This window comes from Xyrauchen texanus, chromosome 3 (genome assembly GCF_025860055.1).
Source record: "Xyrauchen texanus isolate HMW12.3.18 chromosome 3, RBS_HiC_50CHRs, whole genome shotgun sequence".
Lineage (NCBI taxonomy): Eukaryota > Metazoa > Chordata > Actinopteri > Cypriniformes > Catostomidae > Xyrauchen > Xyrauchen texanus.
In genome coordinates, this window is record NC_068278.1 from 36,461,524 (window position 1) to 36,476,886 (window position 15,363).

The window sequence follows — 15,363 nt, forward strand, 5'->3', positions numbered from 1 at the left end:
ACAGCCGATGGGTATCTTCTCCATCCTTGAAGAGGAGTGCATGTTCCCCAAGGCTTCAGACACTTCCTTCAAGAACAAACTGTATGATCAGCACCTTGGCAAAAATCAAGCCTTCCAGAAACCAAAGCCTGCCAAAGGCAAGGCTGAGGCCCACTTCTCTCTGGTTCACTATGCTGGAACTGTGGACTACAACGTCAATGGCTGGTTAGACAAGAACAAGGATCCACTGAATGAGTCTGTTGTGCAACTGTACCAGAAATCTTCTGTCAAACTTCTGGCTACTCTCTACCCACCTGTTGTTGAGGGTAATTATAAATTAAAAATATTTTAAATAGAGAATGATTGAATAGCTCAAATTACCTAAATCATTTCAATGTTTGTAAAGAAACTGGCAAGAAGGGAGGAAAGAAGAAGGGTGGCTCCATGCAGACAGTGTCCTCCCAGTTCAGGGTATGTACAGAAGAAGTTGAAGCTGATATAACAACATTATTGCTGTATTTGAAAAAAGTGAGAACCGTTTTTATTCTCTATAGGAGAACTTGGGCAAGCTTATGACAAACTTGAGGAGCACTCATCCTCACTTTGTGCGTTGTCTGATTCCCAATGAGTCCAAGACTCCAGGTAAAGTAATGAAGAACTTTAAGAGGTTTTCATTTGAATTATGTACAAAGCTCATGATATAAACTATTTTTATAGGTCTCATGGAGAACTTTCTGGTTATCCACCAGCTGAGGTGTAACGGTGTACTGGAGGGTATCAGAATTTGCAGAAAGGGCTTCCCCAGCAGAATCCTCTATGGTGACTTCAAACAGAGGTAATTATGACTAAAATATCACTTCATTGAGGCTTATCTTAATAAAAGACATGAAGCATTTTGAAAAATCTTCCATAGATACAAGGTGCTGAATGCCAGTGTTATTCCTGAGGGACAGTTTATGGACAACAAGAAGGCCTCTGAGAAACTCCTGGGATCCATCGATGTTAATCATGACGAGTATAGATTCGGGCACACAAAGGTTTATATTCTGCATTACACTTCAAAGACTCCCTACTCATGATTGATGATTTAAAGTCATAACACTGGAAACAAACTTCTTTGTTATACACATATTCAGGTGTTCTTCAAAGCTGGTCTTCTGGGTACTCTTGAAGAGATGCGTGATGAGAAACTGGCTGCTCTGGTAACAATGACTCAGGCTCTCTGCCGTGGTTACCTGATGAGAAGGGAGTTCGTGAAGATGATGGAGAGGAGGTGAGTTATGTAAGGGATAATGTACAGTCAGCTAGTCGATATCACAAAATAAACCTTGACAGGGTGATCACGACCCTAATCCAAAATGTTAATTATCCCGCTTATTACAAAGCTACCAACAAAACTAAATAAATAAATGGGTATGAAATATTAATTTGCACTGAAAATGTTTTAAAGTGAGAAGGAATAAGCTGCAGAGTCTCTAGCAATAGCTCAATTCTACCCACTATGTACAAGAATACTTAACAAATAAATAAATATACAGTTGATTTTAGTTGAAATTATTTTATTAGCTTACTTGTTATATGAGAAGTTGCAAAGATGACTGGCAATTCCTGGATGACTAGTCTGATATAACTTAATCCACAGATGAATGGTTGTTATTGTGAAATATCAGACCACTAGATAGCACCATTGAACAATCAGAATTTAGTATTCCAGATAGCACTGTACATTTTTTTTTATTTTTATGACATTTAATCACCACTGATTTACAGAGAGTCCATTTACACCATTCAATACAACATCCGATCATTCATGAACGTCAAACACTGGCCATGGATGAAGGTTTACTACAAGATTAAGCCTCTTCTGAAGAGTGCTGAAACTGAGAAGGAGCTGTCAAACATGAAAGAGGACTATGCAAAATGCAAAGAAGATCTTGCAAAGGCTGAGGCTAAAAAGAAGGAGCTTGAGGAAAAGATGGTAGCACTGCTGCAAGAGAAGAATGATCTGCAGCTTCAAGTAGCCTCTGTGAGTTTGCTTTAATGAACTTACTGAAATTTTACATTTTGATAGATATTTTTGAACAATAGTAGGTAAAATATATATTTATTTACCTGTCAGGAATCTGAGAATCTCTCAGATGCTGAGGAGAGGTGTGAGGGTCTGATAAAGAGCAAAATCCAGCTTGAAGCTAAACTCAAAGAGACAACTGAGAGACTGGAGGATGAGGAGGAAATCAATGCTGAACTCACAGCCAAGAAGAGAAAACTGGAGGATGAGTGCTCTGAGCTGAAGAAGGACATTGATGACCTGGAGCTCACCTTGGCTAAAGTTGAAAAGGAGAAACATGCCACTGAAAATAAGGTTTGTGACAGTTGATTTAAAATTTAATTTAAATTTTTTATGCACCTACATTTTTGTTAAATGATATGAATGAGGACAAAAGGAAATGATTTAGTATCCAACACCACACAGGTCAAGAACCTGACTGAGGAAATGGCAGCACAGGATGAGAGCATTGCCAAGCTTACAAAGGAGAAGAAAGCCCTCCAAGAGGCACATCAGCAGACTCTGGATGATCTCCAGGCAGAGGAGGACAAAGTCAACACCCTGACCAAAGCCAAGACAAAGCTTGAGCAACAAGTTGATGATGTGAGTTACCATTTCAACATGTCCTTGATAGATGGAATTCAGAATTTAGCTTTAAACATTTATATATTGTTTTCCCATAGCTTGAGGGTTCCCTTGAACAAGAGAAGAAGCTCCGCATGGACCTTGAGAGAGCCAAGAGAAAGCTCGAAGGAGACCTCAAACTGGCCCAGGAAACCATTATGGACCTGGAGAATGACAAGCAACAATCTGAGGAGAAACTGAAGAAGTAATTAAAAGCAAATCATTATTTACTTATATTGTTATGTTTGTGTTATGCATGTTATTTTTTATGTATGTTATTTTTATTAACAAATTATTGTTGAACTCGCACAGGAAAGACTTTGAAATAAGCCAGCTTCTCAGCAAGATTGAGGATGAACAATCTCTTGGAGCTCAACTCCAGAAGAAGATCAAGGAGCTTCAGGTATTTTTTGGACTCTTATGTTACATTTATTTAAACATCATGATCAGAAATTGATTAATAACTTTCCCCTGTAGGCTCGTGTTGAAGAACTGGAGGAAGAGATCGAGGCTGAACGTGCTGCTCGTGCAAAGGTGGAGAAGCAGAGAGCTGATCTTTCCAGGGAACTTGAGGAGATCAGTGAGAGGCTTGAGGAGGCTGGAGGAGCAACTGCTGCTCAGATTGAGATGAATAAGAAGCGTGAGGCTGAATTCCAGAAGCTGCGCCGAGATCTCGAAGAGTCCACCCTCCAGCATGAAGCCACTGCTGCTGCCCTCCGCAAGAAGCAGGCCGACAGTGTGGCTGAGCTGGGAGAGCAAATCGACAACCTCCAGCGTGTCAAGCAAAAGCTTGAGAAGGAGAAGAGTGAATACAAAATGGAGATTGATGATCTCTCCAGCAACATGGAGGCTGTTGCAAAAGCAAAGGTTGAGAATTGTATATCTAAACAAATATATCAAATGTGTGTTAAATATTTGTAAATATCTAAGGACTTTGTATTTGCAGGCCAATCTAGAGAAGATGTGCCGCACACTTGAGGACCAACTTAGTGAAATAAAGGCCAAGAATGATGAGAATGTTCGTCAGATAAATGACATCAGTGCTCAAAGAGCAAGACTTCAAACTGAAAATGGTAACATGACAATTGTGAACAAATTAATAGTTTGTAAATAATTATTGAGAATAGTGTATTAAGATCATTTTGAATTGAATTTCTGACTCTAACAAAGTCTTATTAGATGAAACAAACATGCTGATTACTAACAATTTGCCTCCATAGACTTTGTTTAAAATTAACTGATATAGATCTGACACAGTGAATCTAAATCTCAACAGGTGAGTTTGGCCGTCAACTGGAGGAGAAGGAGGCTCTAGTTTCTCAGCTCACCAGAGGCAAACAAGCTTTCACTCAACAAATTGAGGAGCTTAAGAGGCAAACTGAAGAGGAAGTTAAGGTAATAATACAGCATAATCATTGTGACTAGTGTTGCCAGATTGGGCAGGTTCCCACCCAATTGGGCTACTTTCAGTAGATTTGTATGGGAGAAAATTTGCTTGGGCAGGTGGTAAAAATTTGGGCTGCTTTGGAATGATTTTGAGAGTTTTTAAAATAAATAATTTAAGAATTTTCATTGCCCATGCAACTAAAATAAAGAAAAATCTCCACACACAATCGTTCAATCAAATAGTCAGAAAACGGATTGAAAGAAAATGTGTTTAATCCTGTTCAGAGGAGCAACAAGTTGACACACCCGCCAGTGAGTTCTGAACAATGACAAAGCGGAAAAATGTAAGGGAACATATTGAAAGTGGGGAAATTACCAGATATCAAGTGGTGGTTAATGCCAGGACTTATCTGTGAAGATTTTCTTGGAGAAATTGCACTTTTGTGTTTCTCCCATGACCAGGCCACTGATGCCTTTTGGCTAGAAGTTTAATGTTGTTGAGAACACTGCAGGATATTTTGTGAAGTTCGCACTCACGATGATCATAGACTGTAGTATCATAAAGTAACACAATTTAAAAGTGACTTTTGAATTTGCTGCTCTTTCTTGACTTGTGGATGTGCACACAAGTATATGGAATGATTGAAAATCAGTTGCGTTATGTCCACGATGACAGCTGTCTAGAGACTTTGACTGTTCTTTGTTTTAGTGAATTCACCTTACTTAAATTAATACAAAGATTTACAATTATCTTGGAATTTGGAATGTGCCATAACAGTGTTAAAATGTAGGACAGATTATATATAACATTTATATGACATATTAATAAAAGAAATAGGCCTATTGAATGGCAAACACATAACTGCAATCATAGCACAATGGCATACTTTCATTATTTGGCTTGTTGAAATCCCAGGGCAGCATATTTGTTCCTTTTCTGTGCATGTGTGTTTGTTTGAATGTGTACATTTCCACTGTAGAGTACAGCTAATAGCATGACATTGTCTCCTAGGCCAAGAATGCTCTGGCCCATGCTGTGCAGTCAGCCCGTCATGACTGTGACCTGCTCCGTGAGCAGTTTGAGGAAGAGCAGGAGGCAAAGGCTGAGCTGCAGCGGGGAATGTCTAAGGCCAATAGTGAGGTTGCTCAGTGGAGAACCAAATATGAAACTGATGCCATCCAGCGCACAGAGGAGCTAGAAGAGTCCAAGTATGAACATCAGATGAGCTGATAAACACTTGTTAATATGTGAAAATGATTGCATTTTCTGACCTATGCTTACAAAATGCATAACAGGAAGAAGCTGGCTCAGCGTCTGCAAGAGGCAGAGGAACAAATTGAAGCAGTGAACTCCAAATGTGCCTCCCTTGAGAAGACGAAACAGAGACTCCAGGGTGAAGTAGAGGACCTCATGATTGATGTGGAGAGAGCCAATGCTTTGGCTGCCAACCTTGACAAGAAGCAGAGGAACTTTGACAAGGTAAACAATTTGACTAATTTTGTGATATGATAATTCCTCTCACACGCTAAATTAAGTAATAATATTGTTAGCTGAGCCTTCATTTTCTTTACCCAAGGTCCTGGCAGAATGGAAGCAGAAGTATGAGGAAGGTCAGGCAGAGCTGGAAGGTGCCCAGAAAGAGGCTCGCTCACTCAGCACTGAGCTGTTCAAGATGAAAAACTCCTATGAGGAGAGTCTAGATCAGCTGGAGACACTCAAGAGAGAAAACAAGAATCTGCAGCGTAAGACAACAATTGTTGAATTAGAAAACCTTCTGTGTTTAATTGCTAATTAGCATTTTCTAATTCTAGTTTAGGTATTCTAGAAGTAAACATTTAGCGATTTTCCATTAAATATATTGATTAATTAAACACTGTATTGACAGCTTATTGAATGTTCATAATGATATAGATTTGTTCTTCTAAAGAGGAGATTTCAGATCTGACAGAGCAGTTAGGTGAGACTGGTAAGAGCATTCATGAGCTTGAAAAGTCTAAGAAAACTGTGGAAACGGAGAAGGCTGAGATTCAGACCGCCCTGGAGGAGGCTGAGGTAATTTTTGGAGTTAAGTATTTTTGGCGGTTATTCTCAATAAAATCACTTTACTGTAGTGTAGGGCTGCACAATATATTGCATTTATCAAAATGTAAAAAATTGACATCACAATATGCATATCATGGCTTCAGATAATGGAATGATTTTAATACTTTATAAAATAACATTAATGCCATTGTAGAGAGCAGAGAATAGAATGGGTGTGCAATTGTCACTTGGTGTGTGTGTGCAGTGTAGATGCCAGTCCCATAAGCACTCCAGTGCTCGAGCACGTCACGGAAAAGTACAAGATATTCCCCATTCATTTTCTTTTTATTTCAACATTAACAGATTTGGCGATTACATGAGTGATGACACATTTCAGTAAGTTGTATCTTTCCACATTAAATCTTTTGTTAATTTATGTTTTCTTCGTTAGAGAGAGAATTGTGCCAGTCTCGTTTGAATGAGCAGCCACCACAATCTGTCACAAAAAGCATTAAAGAGCATCAAAACAACATTTATTGTTTACATTTTGTGAAAAAATTAACATATATTGAAAGTAGAGACTCAAATCTTAACATTTGTTGATTTGTTGCTAATGATGGTGAACTTGTTTATATTGCACACAATCTATTGGAACAAAATAAAACTATGTTTGTGATCTCTGGGATAGACAGAAATTATTTTCCCCAATAAACTTATAAACCTATAACTCATCTTATTTGGGCATTTTGATGATGTCATTATAGGATTATAGCATAGCATATCACATCATCCTACAACTTATCGCATACCAAATTTTTTTCTCCATGTCATGCAGCCCTACTACAGTGTCAGTTATAGTTTTTTTTTTTTCTAAATAGTTTTTATATCATCTTTCATAGGGCACCCTGGAGCATGAGGAGTCCAAGATTCTTCGTGTCCAGCTTGAGCTAAACCAGGTCAAGAGTGAGATTGACAGGAAGCTTGCAGAGAAGGATGAGGAGATGGAACAGATCAAGAGGAACAGCCAGAGAGTCATTGAGTCCATGCAGAGCACTCTTGACTCTGAGGTCAGGAGCAGAAATGATGCCCTGAGAATCAAGAAGAAGATGGAGGGAGATCTTAATGAGATGGAGATTCAGCTGAGCCATGCTAATCGCCAGGCTGGTGAATCCCAGAAACAGCTGAGGAATGTTCAGGGACAACTCAAGGTATGTGAATGCTCTCTCGCTTCTGGTTGTATAAGTATGTATAATTGTATAAGTATGTAAATGAGAATGCTGAGCAAATTTAAAAGCAAAAACTAATCAGGGAGCCCTTAAAAAATTGTTGTTTACAGGATGCCCAACTGCACCTTGATGATGCCCTGAGAGGACAGGAAGACATGAAGGAGCAGGTGGCCATGGTGGAGCGCAGAAACACTCTGATGCAGGCTGAGATTGAGGAGCTGAGAGCTGCTCTGGAGCAGACAGAGAGAGGCCGCAAAGTGGCTGAACAAGAGCTGGTGGACGTCAGTGAGCGTGTTGGACTGCTGCACTCTCAGGTGAGAGCATATTGGGGTTTTTTTGTACACTGAAGTTAAGGTCATTGAGAGATTGTTAAAAAAAAAAAATCAATTATCTTATCCATTTTGTAGAACACAAGTCTTCTGAACACCAAGAAGAAGCTTGAAGCTGACCTTGTTCAGATCCAGAGTGAAGTTGATGACACTGTACAGGAAGCAAGAAACGCAGAGGATAAGGCCAAGAAGGCCATTACTGATGTGAGTAATTGACAATTCAAGAAGCCTCACAAAAATCTGCCCTCTTACATTTTTAGACCTAATGAAAATTTGTGGAATTTGTGAATTCCAAAAGGCTGCAATGATGGCAGAAGAGCTCAAAAGGAGCAGGACACCAGTGCTCACCTTGAGAGGATGAAGAAAAATCTGGAAGTCACAGTGAAGGACCTGCAGCACCGTCTGGATGAGGCTGAGAATCTGGCCATGAAGGGAGGAAAGAAACAACTCCAGAAACTGGAGTCAAGAGTACGCTTGCCTTTATTTCAGTGTTCAGTAAACTTGATTTGGGTGCTTTGAAGTGTGTGTCATGCTATAATACTGACTATTTTGTGTTTGATAGTGTAAACCTATTTTCTTTGAGTGAAATGAGTTTGATAATATCTATAATTAAGGTCCGTGAGCTTGAGACTGAAGTTGAGGCAGAACAGAGACGTGGAGCTGATGCTGTTAAAGGTGTTCGCAAATATGAGAGGAGAGTGAAAGAACTCAGCTACCAGGTAAAGAAAATTCATTAAAATTTCTGATACATTTTTCAGACCATTTTCTATTCTAATGTATTTTTATTCCCTGCAGACTGAGGAGGATAAAAAGAACATAAACAGACTGCAAGATCTGGTTGACAAGCTTCAGCTGAAGGTCAAGGCTTACAAGAGGCAGGCTGAAGAAGCTGTGAGTACCTCATTTGAGCACTTTAAATGATTCACCATCTACTATCATTTTAGATAGTATGTGCCTTGTATACACATATTTGATGTTACAGGAGGAACAAGCCAATACTCACCTGTCCAAGTTGAGGAAGGCACAGCATGAGCTGGAGGAGGCTGAGGAGCGCGCTGACATTGCTGAATCTCAGGTCAACAAGCTCAGAACCAAGAGCCGTGATGCTGGAAAGGTAATTTATATGATAATATAAATTCTAATTCTTACTGAAAGATTTACTTTCTGATGTACTTTCAGGTATTTTAAAACATACTTGCCACAGCTTTAAAGCTTTAGTTTAATTCCTCAATTTTAACTTTAAACTTGTACTAATTATATATATGTTCAATTTCTTATTTTTCCAGGTTAAAGAGGTAGCAGAGTAAAAACCTTTCAAAGAAGTATTTGAAAATGTCAAATGAATACTAAATAAAACTATTATTTAACAACTTGTTTTGGACCTCAATTTCTCTTGATTGATTTGTTGGTGAACACAAAATGTTCTAGTAAACACAATGTCAACTTTTATATGACATGATCAAAGTTCTCAATAAGTCACTAAACATTAATATTGCATGTTTATACTTTTCACTTTATAAAGTGGTAGCATCTTGAGAGAGAGTGCATAGTACGAGAGGTTAAAGTGATTGTGTGGGGCTGTAAACAATACTGAAATGCATCCCATGTTTGCCAGCAATGAAGAAGTTCTTCATTAATTACAAGTCTGTTTCAAGGCAGGCCGGACGTGCGTTCTTCCAGCCCGCCCTCCCCACCTCTACAATCTTATAATTCATTTTAAATGTATTAAGTACCAATTAACACTAATTAAACATTGTAAACTTAAAATCAAACAGCAACTCGCTATTTGTAATTTGTGGAGTAAAAGAAAAGGTAATAATAAACTTTATTTCTATATAGTGCTTTAACAACAACATTCATTTTGATGCTTATGCAGTATCAGATCTAAAAAAACTACCACTCAGGTGCATAATGGACAAAAATGGCCATGTCAAAAAGTGTAAAAAAAATATTATAGAATAATATTTTTTCTACTTTCACTGACTTATATTTTAACCAGCATCAGTTCTAATCATAATTACCAAACATTCATTTATTTTCAGAATTTTAACACTTTAAACGCCTGTTTGTTTACATAATGCCACTGTTGTTTTTTATAAAAAATATAATAATTATAATTATTTTCAATTTCATAAATGCTAAACAGAATTTTTTTATTTTTATTATTAGAGCCTCAGACACATACAAACCACACTCTGAAATACATACCAACACACTCACACAATGATATATTCATAATGTATCTAATTGGCTCTATAATATGCATAAGCCAAAAACAGCAGAAAACAACAACAAAAGCGATGATATGCCAAAGCTGAAAAAATGGCACGATCTAGTAAAAAATATTTAAAATGTACATTTTGAAGCCTTGCCAACATAATGAAAGCATGTTAAACAAGATTGCATAATTTTATAGTTAAATGGCACTGGGATTAAAAATCGCAGTTTTAATGGGTTTCAATGGGGCCATTTTTGTCCAAAACGACGCTAAGAGGGAGTATTTTGTGTAACTAGTGCAAAAAATATTTTTTAAAGGAAATAGGGTGAAATATTAAAATTCCAATACAAATTCACACCTGTGGAAAATGTTATGCAGTTAGCATTAACACAGACAAAGTTATCAAAAAACCAAAACTGAAAAAGCCAAAAATGTCCACAAGGATGCACAAGGGTTAAAGGTGCAGTAGAATGTTAAGGTGCTTTAATTAGGAAAGGAACAAGAATATAAGAATACAAATCATATAAACATGCACATCAGAATACAAAAAAATAATTACGTTAATCATGTTTTAAGACAAGATTTCAATATACAAAAAGTCAGTGCTTCTCTAATATCAGCTGGTAGTGAGTTCCACAAATTTGGAGCATAAGAAGAAAAAAGTCCTGTCCTCCATAGCGTTTAGATGAGTCTGAGGGACAGCTAAGAGCCCAGATTTGGAGGAACTGAGATCATGTATTTGGGTGTAGAGTTAAGAGCTCAGACAAATACTGAGGAGCCAAACCATGCAGAGTATTGTAAGGTTAGCATAATAATTTTTAAATCAACACAAAACTTGACAGGAAGCCAGTACAAGGATTCCAAGATAGGAGTAATGTTATCACTTGTCCTGGACCTAGTCAGGATTCTGACTGTCAAATTTCACACATATTGCAATCAATTTATTTAGTGTGGATTTAGAGACCCCAGCAAGGAATGCATTGCAATAGTCAATGCAGGAAAAGACAAAATAGAATAACCACAGAGAATAACATAGGGCATAATCTTGCAATATTTCTGAGATGAAAAAAAGGATGTTTTAAAAGAATTATCTACGTGTGGATCAAATGTCAAACTTGCATTAAATACACTATAATGTTTTTGGGATTTGTTTGAAACTCCACAGCAGAGACATTCACAGATAGAGTTAAATAGCCAGCTTTATGAAGTTGGTAAGGAGAACCAGTAAGCATAACGAGTCTTAGTACTGTTCAAAGAAACTTTAACTCATCCATATTTTTATGTCAGAAATACAATGTGAAAGAAAAGCAGTTTAGAATTGCTGTAGATCTGTGTGTCATCTGCGTACAAATTATAATTAAGATCGAGTGATCTTCAGAACTGACCAAGAGGAAAAATATAAATGCTAAAGAGTAAGGGCAGGGATGTAAACTCATAAGAGGTGAAAAAGGTGATAACGTCCTATCCGGGTTTCCAAATGTATATTTTCAGTTGATTCGTTTGTTGTTTTTAATGCTTTTTGTTGTATTTAAGATTTTTTTTTTGTGCTTATGCTTGAAACTGGAAACTGGTGTTGAGTGAGGACATTCAAATCATCCATTTCTCAAACTAGAGACTCAGCTGCAGCTTATCAACCAGATCCTGGAGTCTGTTAATGTTCTTCTTGTCCTCCTCAGTCTACAAATAATATAATTAAACATAAAAATAAAGAAATCAATATAATATTTGTAAGTACAGCTTGAACACGTTTGTGGAAATATTTTTATGAGAATTAATGTATGGGTATGGTCAGGTATGGTCATACCTGATATGTGAGTTATTTCACTCTCCTCTCATATTTGCGGACACCTTTAACAGCATCAGCTCCTTGTCTCTGTTCTGCCTCAACTTCAGTCTCAAGCTCACGGACCTACACAATACATATTGTATAATTTTATCCAAACAAAATACAATATTTCATAACATAACACATATTTCATATTACCCACATCAAGAATATAAACATAGAAATGTTCTCACCCTGGACTCCAGTTTCTGGAGTTGTTTCATTCCTCCTTTCATGGCCAGATTCTCAGCCTGATCCAGATGGTGCTGCAGGTCCTTTACTGTGACCTCCAGGTTCTTCTTCATCCTCTCCCAGGTGAGAATTGGTGTCCTGCTCCTTTTTAGCTCTTCTGTCATCATTGCAGCCTAATTAACATATAAAAAAAATCTGTGAGATTCTTTGCTGCACTCCAAAAGGTGAACTTTGTCAACTCTCAGCTCCTCAATCTCAGCCTGCATCAGAATGTTTATGTGCTCCACCATGGCCACTTGCTCCTTCATGTCCTCCTGTCCTCTTAGGGCATCATCAAGGTGAAGTTGGTCATCCTGTACACAACAATTTTTTGATGGCTACCTGAATAGTTGCTTTTGCTTTCAATTTTGTTCAGAATACTCATTTACATATACAACTGAAAACCAGAGAGAGGTCACATACCTTGAGTTGTCCCTGAACATTCCTCAGCTGTTTCTGGGATTCAACAGCCTGGAGATTAGCATGGCTCAGCTGAATCTCCATCTCAATAAGATCTCCCTCCATGTTCTTCTTGATTCTCATGGCATATTTTCTGCTCCTGACCTCAGAGTCCAGAGTGCTCTGCATTGACTCTCTGGCTGTTCCTCTTGATCTGCTCAATCTCCTCATCCTTCTCTGCAAGCTTCCTGTCAATCTCAACCTTGACCTGGTTTAGCTCAAGCGGGACACGAAGAATCTTGGTCTCCTCATGTTCCAGGGTGCCCTATGAAATGTAAAAAATATTTTTTTAATTTAAAAATGAAAACATTAATTAATATGACAGCATAGTGCAACAGTTTTTTTTTTTTCCGTTTATTTTAGCAAGAATTACAACAAAATACTACATATTCATCTATAATACAATTCTCTCCATAAAATCACTTCAGCCTCCTCCAGGGCTGTCTGAATCTCCACTGCCTTCTTGGCCTTTTCCAGCTCAGGAATACTTTTACCAGTCTCTCCTAACTGCTCTGTCAGATCTGAGATCTCCTCTAAAGAAGAAAAAGAAAATAGTATAAACATTATAAACAGTACGCACACTGAATTCCCAATATGGATTTAACACTGTAAGAGTTAATAATTAATTAAACAGTTGTGGACTTTCGATGCAGATTCTGACAGTGCTGAGTGAGCAAGCCTCTTTCTGGGCACCTTACAGTTCTACCTGACCTCCCTCATACTGCTACCATTCTGTCAGGATATTGAAGACCAGAAGACATTTCAGTGTCAGGTTAAAAAATTTTTTTAAGAGACTCATATCAAAGTCACATTACAGAAAATAATTTACCTTAACAAGCTCCTCTACTTCTTGTCAAGGTTGGCAGCCAAAGCATTGGCTCGCTCCACATCAGTCATGAGGTCCTCCACTTCACCCTGGAGTCTATGTTTGGTCTTCTCCAGAGAGGCAGACGCTGAGCCAGCTTCTTCCTGTTATGAATTTGTCAACATTAATCTTATGATGCAAACATTTTCAAATATTAACACGATTATCAGCTCTTCTAATGTTCATACTTGGAATCTTCAAGCTCTTCTGTGTGCTGAATAGCATCAGTTTCATATTTGGTTCTCCACTGAGCAACCTCACTGTTGGCCTTGGACATTCCCATCTGCATTTAGCCTTTGCCTCCTGCTCTTCCTCAAAACTGCTCACGCAGCAGGTCGCAGTCATGACGGCTGACTGCACAGCATGGGGCAGAGCAATCTTGGCCTAAAAATACAATTTATGTTTAATGCATTTTTAAAATAAGTAATTACCTGATTCCTCAGATAAATCAGCACAAAGTTCTTTCCAAGAGTTGTTTTTTAGATATTTTTTTACCTTCACTTCCTCCTCTATATGTCTCTTTAACTCCTCAATTTGCTGAGTGAAAGCTTGTTTTCCTCTTGTCAGCTGAGAAACCAGAGGCTCTTTCTCCTCCAGCTATTTATGACATTCAAAAAAATAATAATATCCACGACTAAGGGACACTTGGTTTTCATTTACAAGAAAGCCCTGGATAAGAGAATAATAATAACTAGAAAAAAAAGTTTGTCGAGACAAACTTTAAGTTGGCTTGTGAAAGTTTGGACCAGAAAGTTTGAAGAAGTTTAAAGTAGTTTATAGTTTAAAGTAGTTTAAAGTTTAAATTAGTTTGTAGTTTAAACTAGTTTAAAGTTTAAAGTAGTTTGTAGTTTAAAGTAGTTTAAAGTTTAACTTAGTTGCTAGATAGATAGATAGATAGATAGATAGAGAGATAGACACTCAGATAGATACATAGATAGATAGACACGTTTTTAGCATGTTTTAGCACTTTGCTAGGCGAAGCTAGCATGTGTTAGCATGATGCTAGCACATTTTTAGCATGTTTTAACACTCCGCTAGGCGATGCTAGCACATTTTTAGCATGTTTTAGCACTTCACTAGGCTATGCTAGCATGTGTTAGCATGATGCTAGCACGTTTTTAGCATCTTTTAGCACTTCGCTAGGCGAGGCTAACATGTGTTAACATAATGCTAGCATGTTTTTAGCATGTTTTAGCACTTCGCTAGGCTATGCTAGCATGTGTTACCATGATGCTAGCACGTTTTTAGCACTTCGCTAGGCGATGCTAGCATGTGTTAGCATGATGCTAGCACGTTTTTAGCATGTTTTAACATTTCGCTAGGCAATGCTAGCATGTGTTATCATGATACTAGCATGTTTTTAGCATTTTTAGCACTTCGCTAGGCAATGCTAGCATGTGTTAGCATGATGCTAGCATATTTTTAGCATTTTTTAGCACTTCGCTAGGCGATGATAGCATGTGTTAGCATGATGCTAGCACGTTTTTAGCATGTTTTAACACTTTGCTAGGCGATGCTGACATGTGTTAGCATGATGCTAGCACGTTTTTAGCATGTTTTAGCACTTCGCTAGGTGATGCTAGCATGTGTTAGCATGATGCTAGCACATTTTTAGCATGTTTTAGCACTTCGCTAGGCAATGCTAGCATGTGCTAACATCATGCTAACACATGCTAGCATCGCCTAGCGAATTGCTAAAAATTAACATGATGCTAGCACGTTTTTAGCATTTTTTTGCACTTCGCTAGGCGATGCTAGCACGTTTTTAGCATGTTTTAGCACTTCGCTAGGCGATGCTAACATGTGTTAACATGATGCTAGCACGTTTTAGCACTTCGCTAGGCGATTTTAGCATTATGCTAGCACATTTTTAGCTTGTTTTAGCACTTCACTAGTCAATGCTAGCATGTGTTAGCATGATGCTAGCACGTTTTTAGCATGTTTTAGCGTGTGACTATGAAGATTTTAGGTCATTACTTTTTGGCTGCTTGATAAAATAAATCCTCTGATGCTGCGTTCACACCGGACGCGAATAGCGCATCAAATTCGCACCTACCGCGTCTAGTTATACGCTTGACCACTTTGAATCCATTCGCGTGTCAAGAGCGAAATTGACCCGCGTAAAAAACAAAAGTTTGAAGCAAAATTTAC

The 15,363-nt window shown here is 38.0% G+C and overlaps 1 protein-coding gene and 1 pseudogene across 1 annotated transcript in view; one reads left to right on the forward strand and one right to left on the reverse strand.

The window, feature by feature from the left end:
• Nucleotides 1-8,984, forward strand: part of LOC127630260 (myosin heavy chain, fast skeletal muscle-like) — a 72,811-nt gene extending 63,827 nt beyond the window's left edge. Inside the window, 27 exon segments of the mRNA XM_052107753.1 lie at nucleotides 5-305; nucleotides 386-450; nucleotides 534-621; nucleotides 697-814; nucleotides 893-1,016; nucleotides 1,116-1,252; nucleotides 1,750-2,005; nucleotides 2,099-2,341; nucleotides 2,453-2,629; nucleotides 2,710-2,855; nucleotides 2,963-3,053; nucleotides 3,128-3,517; nucleotides 3,597-3,723; nucleotides 3,927-4,045; nucleotides 5,049-5,245; nucleotides 5,333-5,516; nucleotides 5,614-5,779; nucleotides 5,965-6,089; nucleotides 6,959-7,267; nucleotides 7,396-7,599; nucleotides 7,693-7,818; nucleotides 7,913-7,934; nucleotides 7,937-8,082; nucleotides 8,229-8,333; nucleotides 8,410-8,505; nucleotides 8,597-8,728; nucleotides 8,901-8,984. Of these exon segments, the coding sequence (XP_051963713.1) occupies nucleotides 5-305; nucleotides 386-450; nucleotides 534-621; nucleotides 697-814; nucleotides 893-1,016; nucleotides 1,116-1,252; nucleotides 1,750-2,005; nucleotides 2,099-2,341; nucleotides 2,453-2,629; nucleotides 2,710-2,855; nucleotides 2,963-3,053; nucleotides 3,128-3,517; nucleotides 3,597-3,723; nucleotides 3,927-4,045; nucleotides 5,049-5,245; nucleotides 5,333-5,516; nucleotides 5,614-5,779; nucleotides 5,965-6,089; nucleotides 6,959-7,267; nucleotides 7,396-7,599; nucleotides 7,693-7,818; nucleotides 7,913-7,934; nucleotides 7,937-8,082; nucleotides 8,229-8,333; nucleotides 8,410-8,505; nucleotides 8,597-8,728; nucleotides 8,901-8,921 (4,215 nt within the window). The 3' untranslated portion in view covers nucleotides 8,922-8,984.
• Nucleotides 8,985-11,440: 2,456 nt separating this feature from the next.
• Nucleotides 11,441-15,253, reverse strand: LOC127624655 (myosin heavy chain, fast skeletal muscle-like; annotated as a pseudogene).
• Nucleotides 15,254-15,363: the final 110 nt, after the last annotated feature.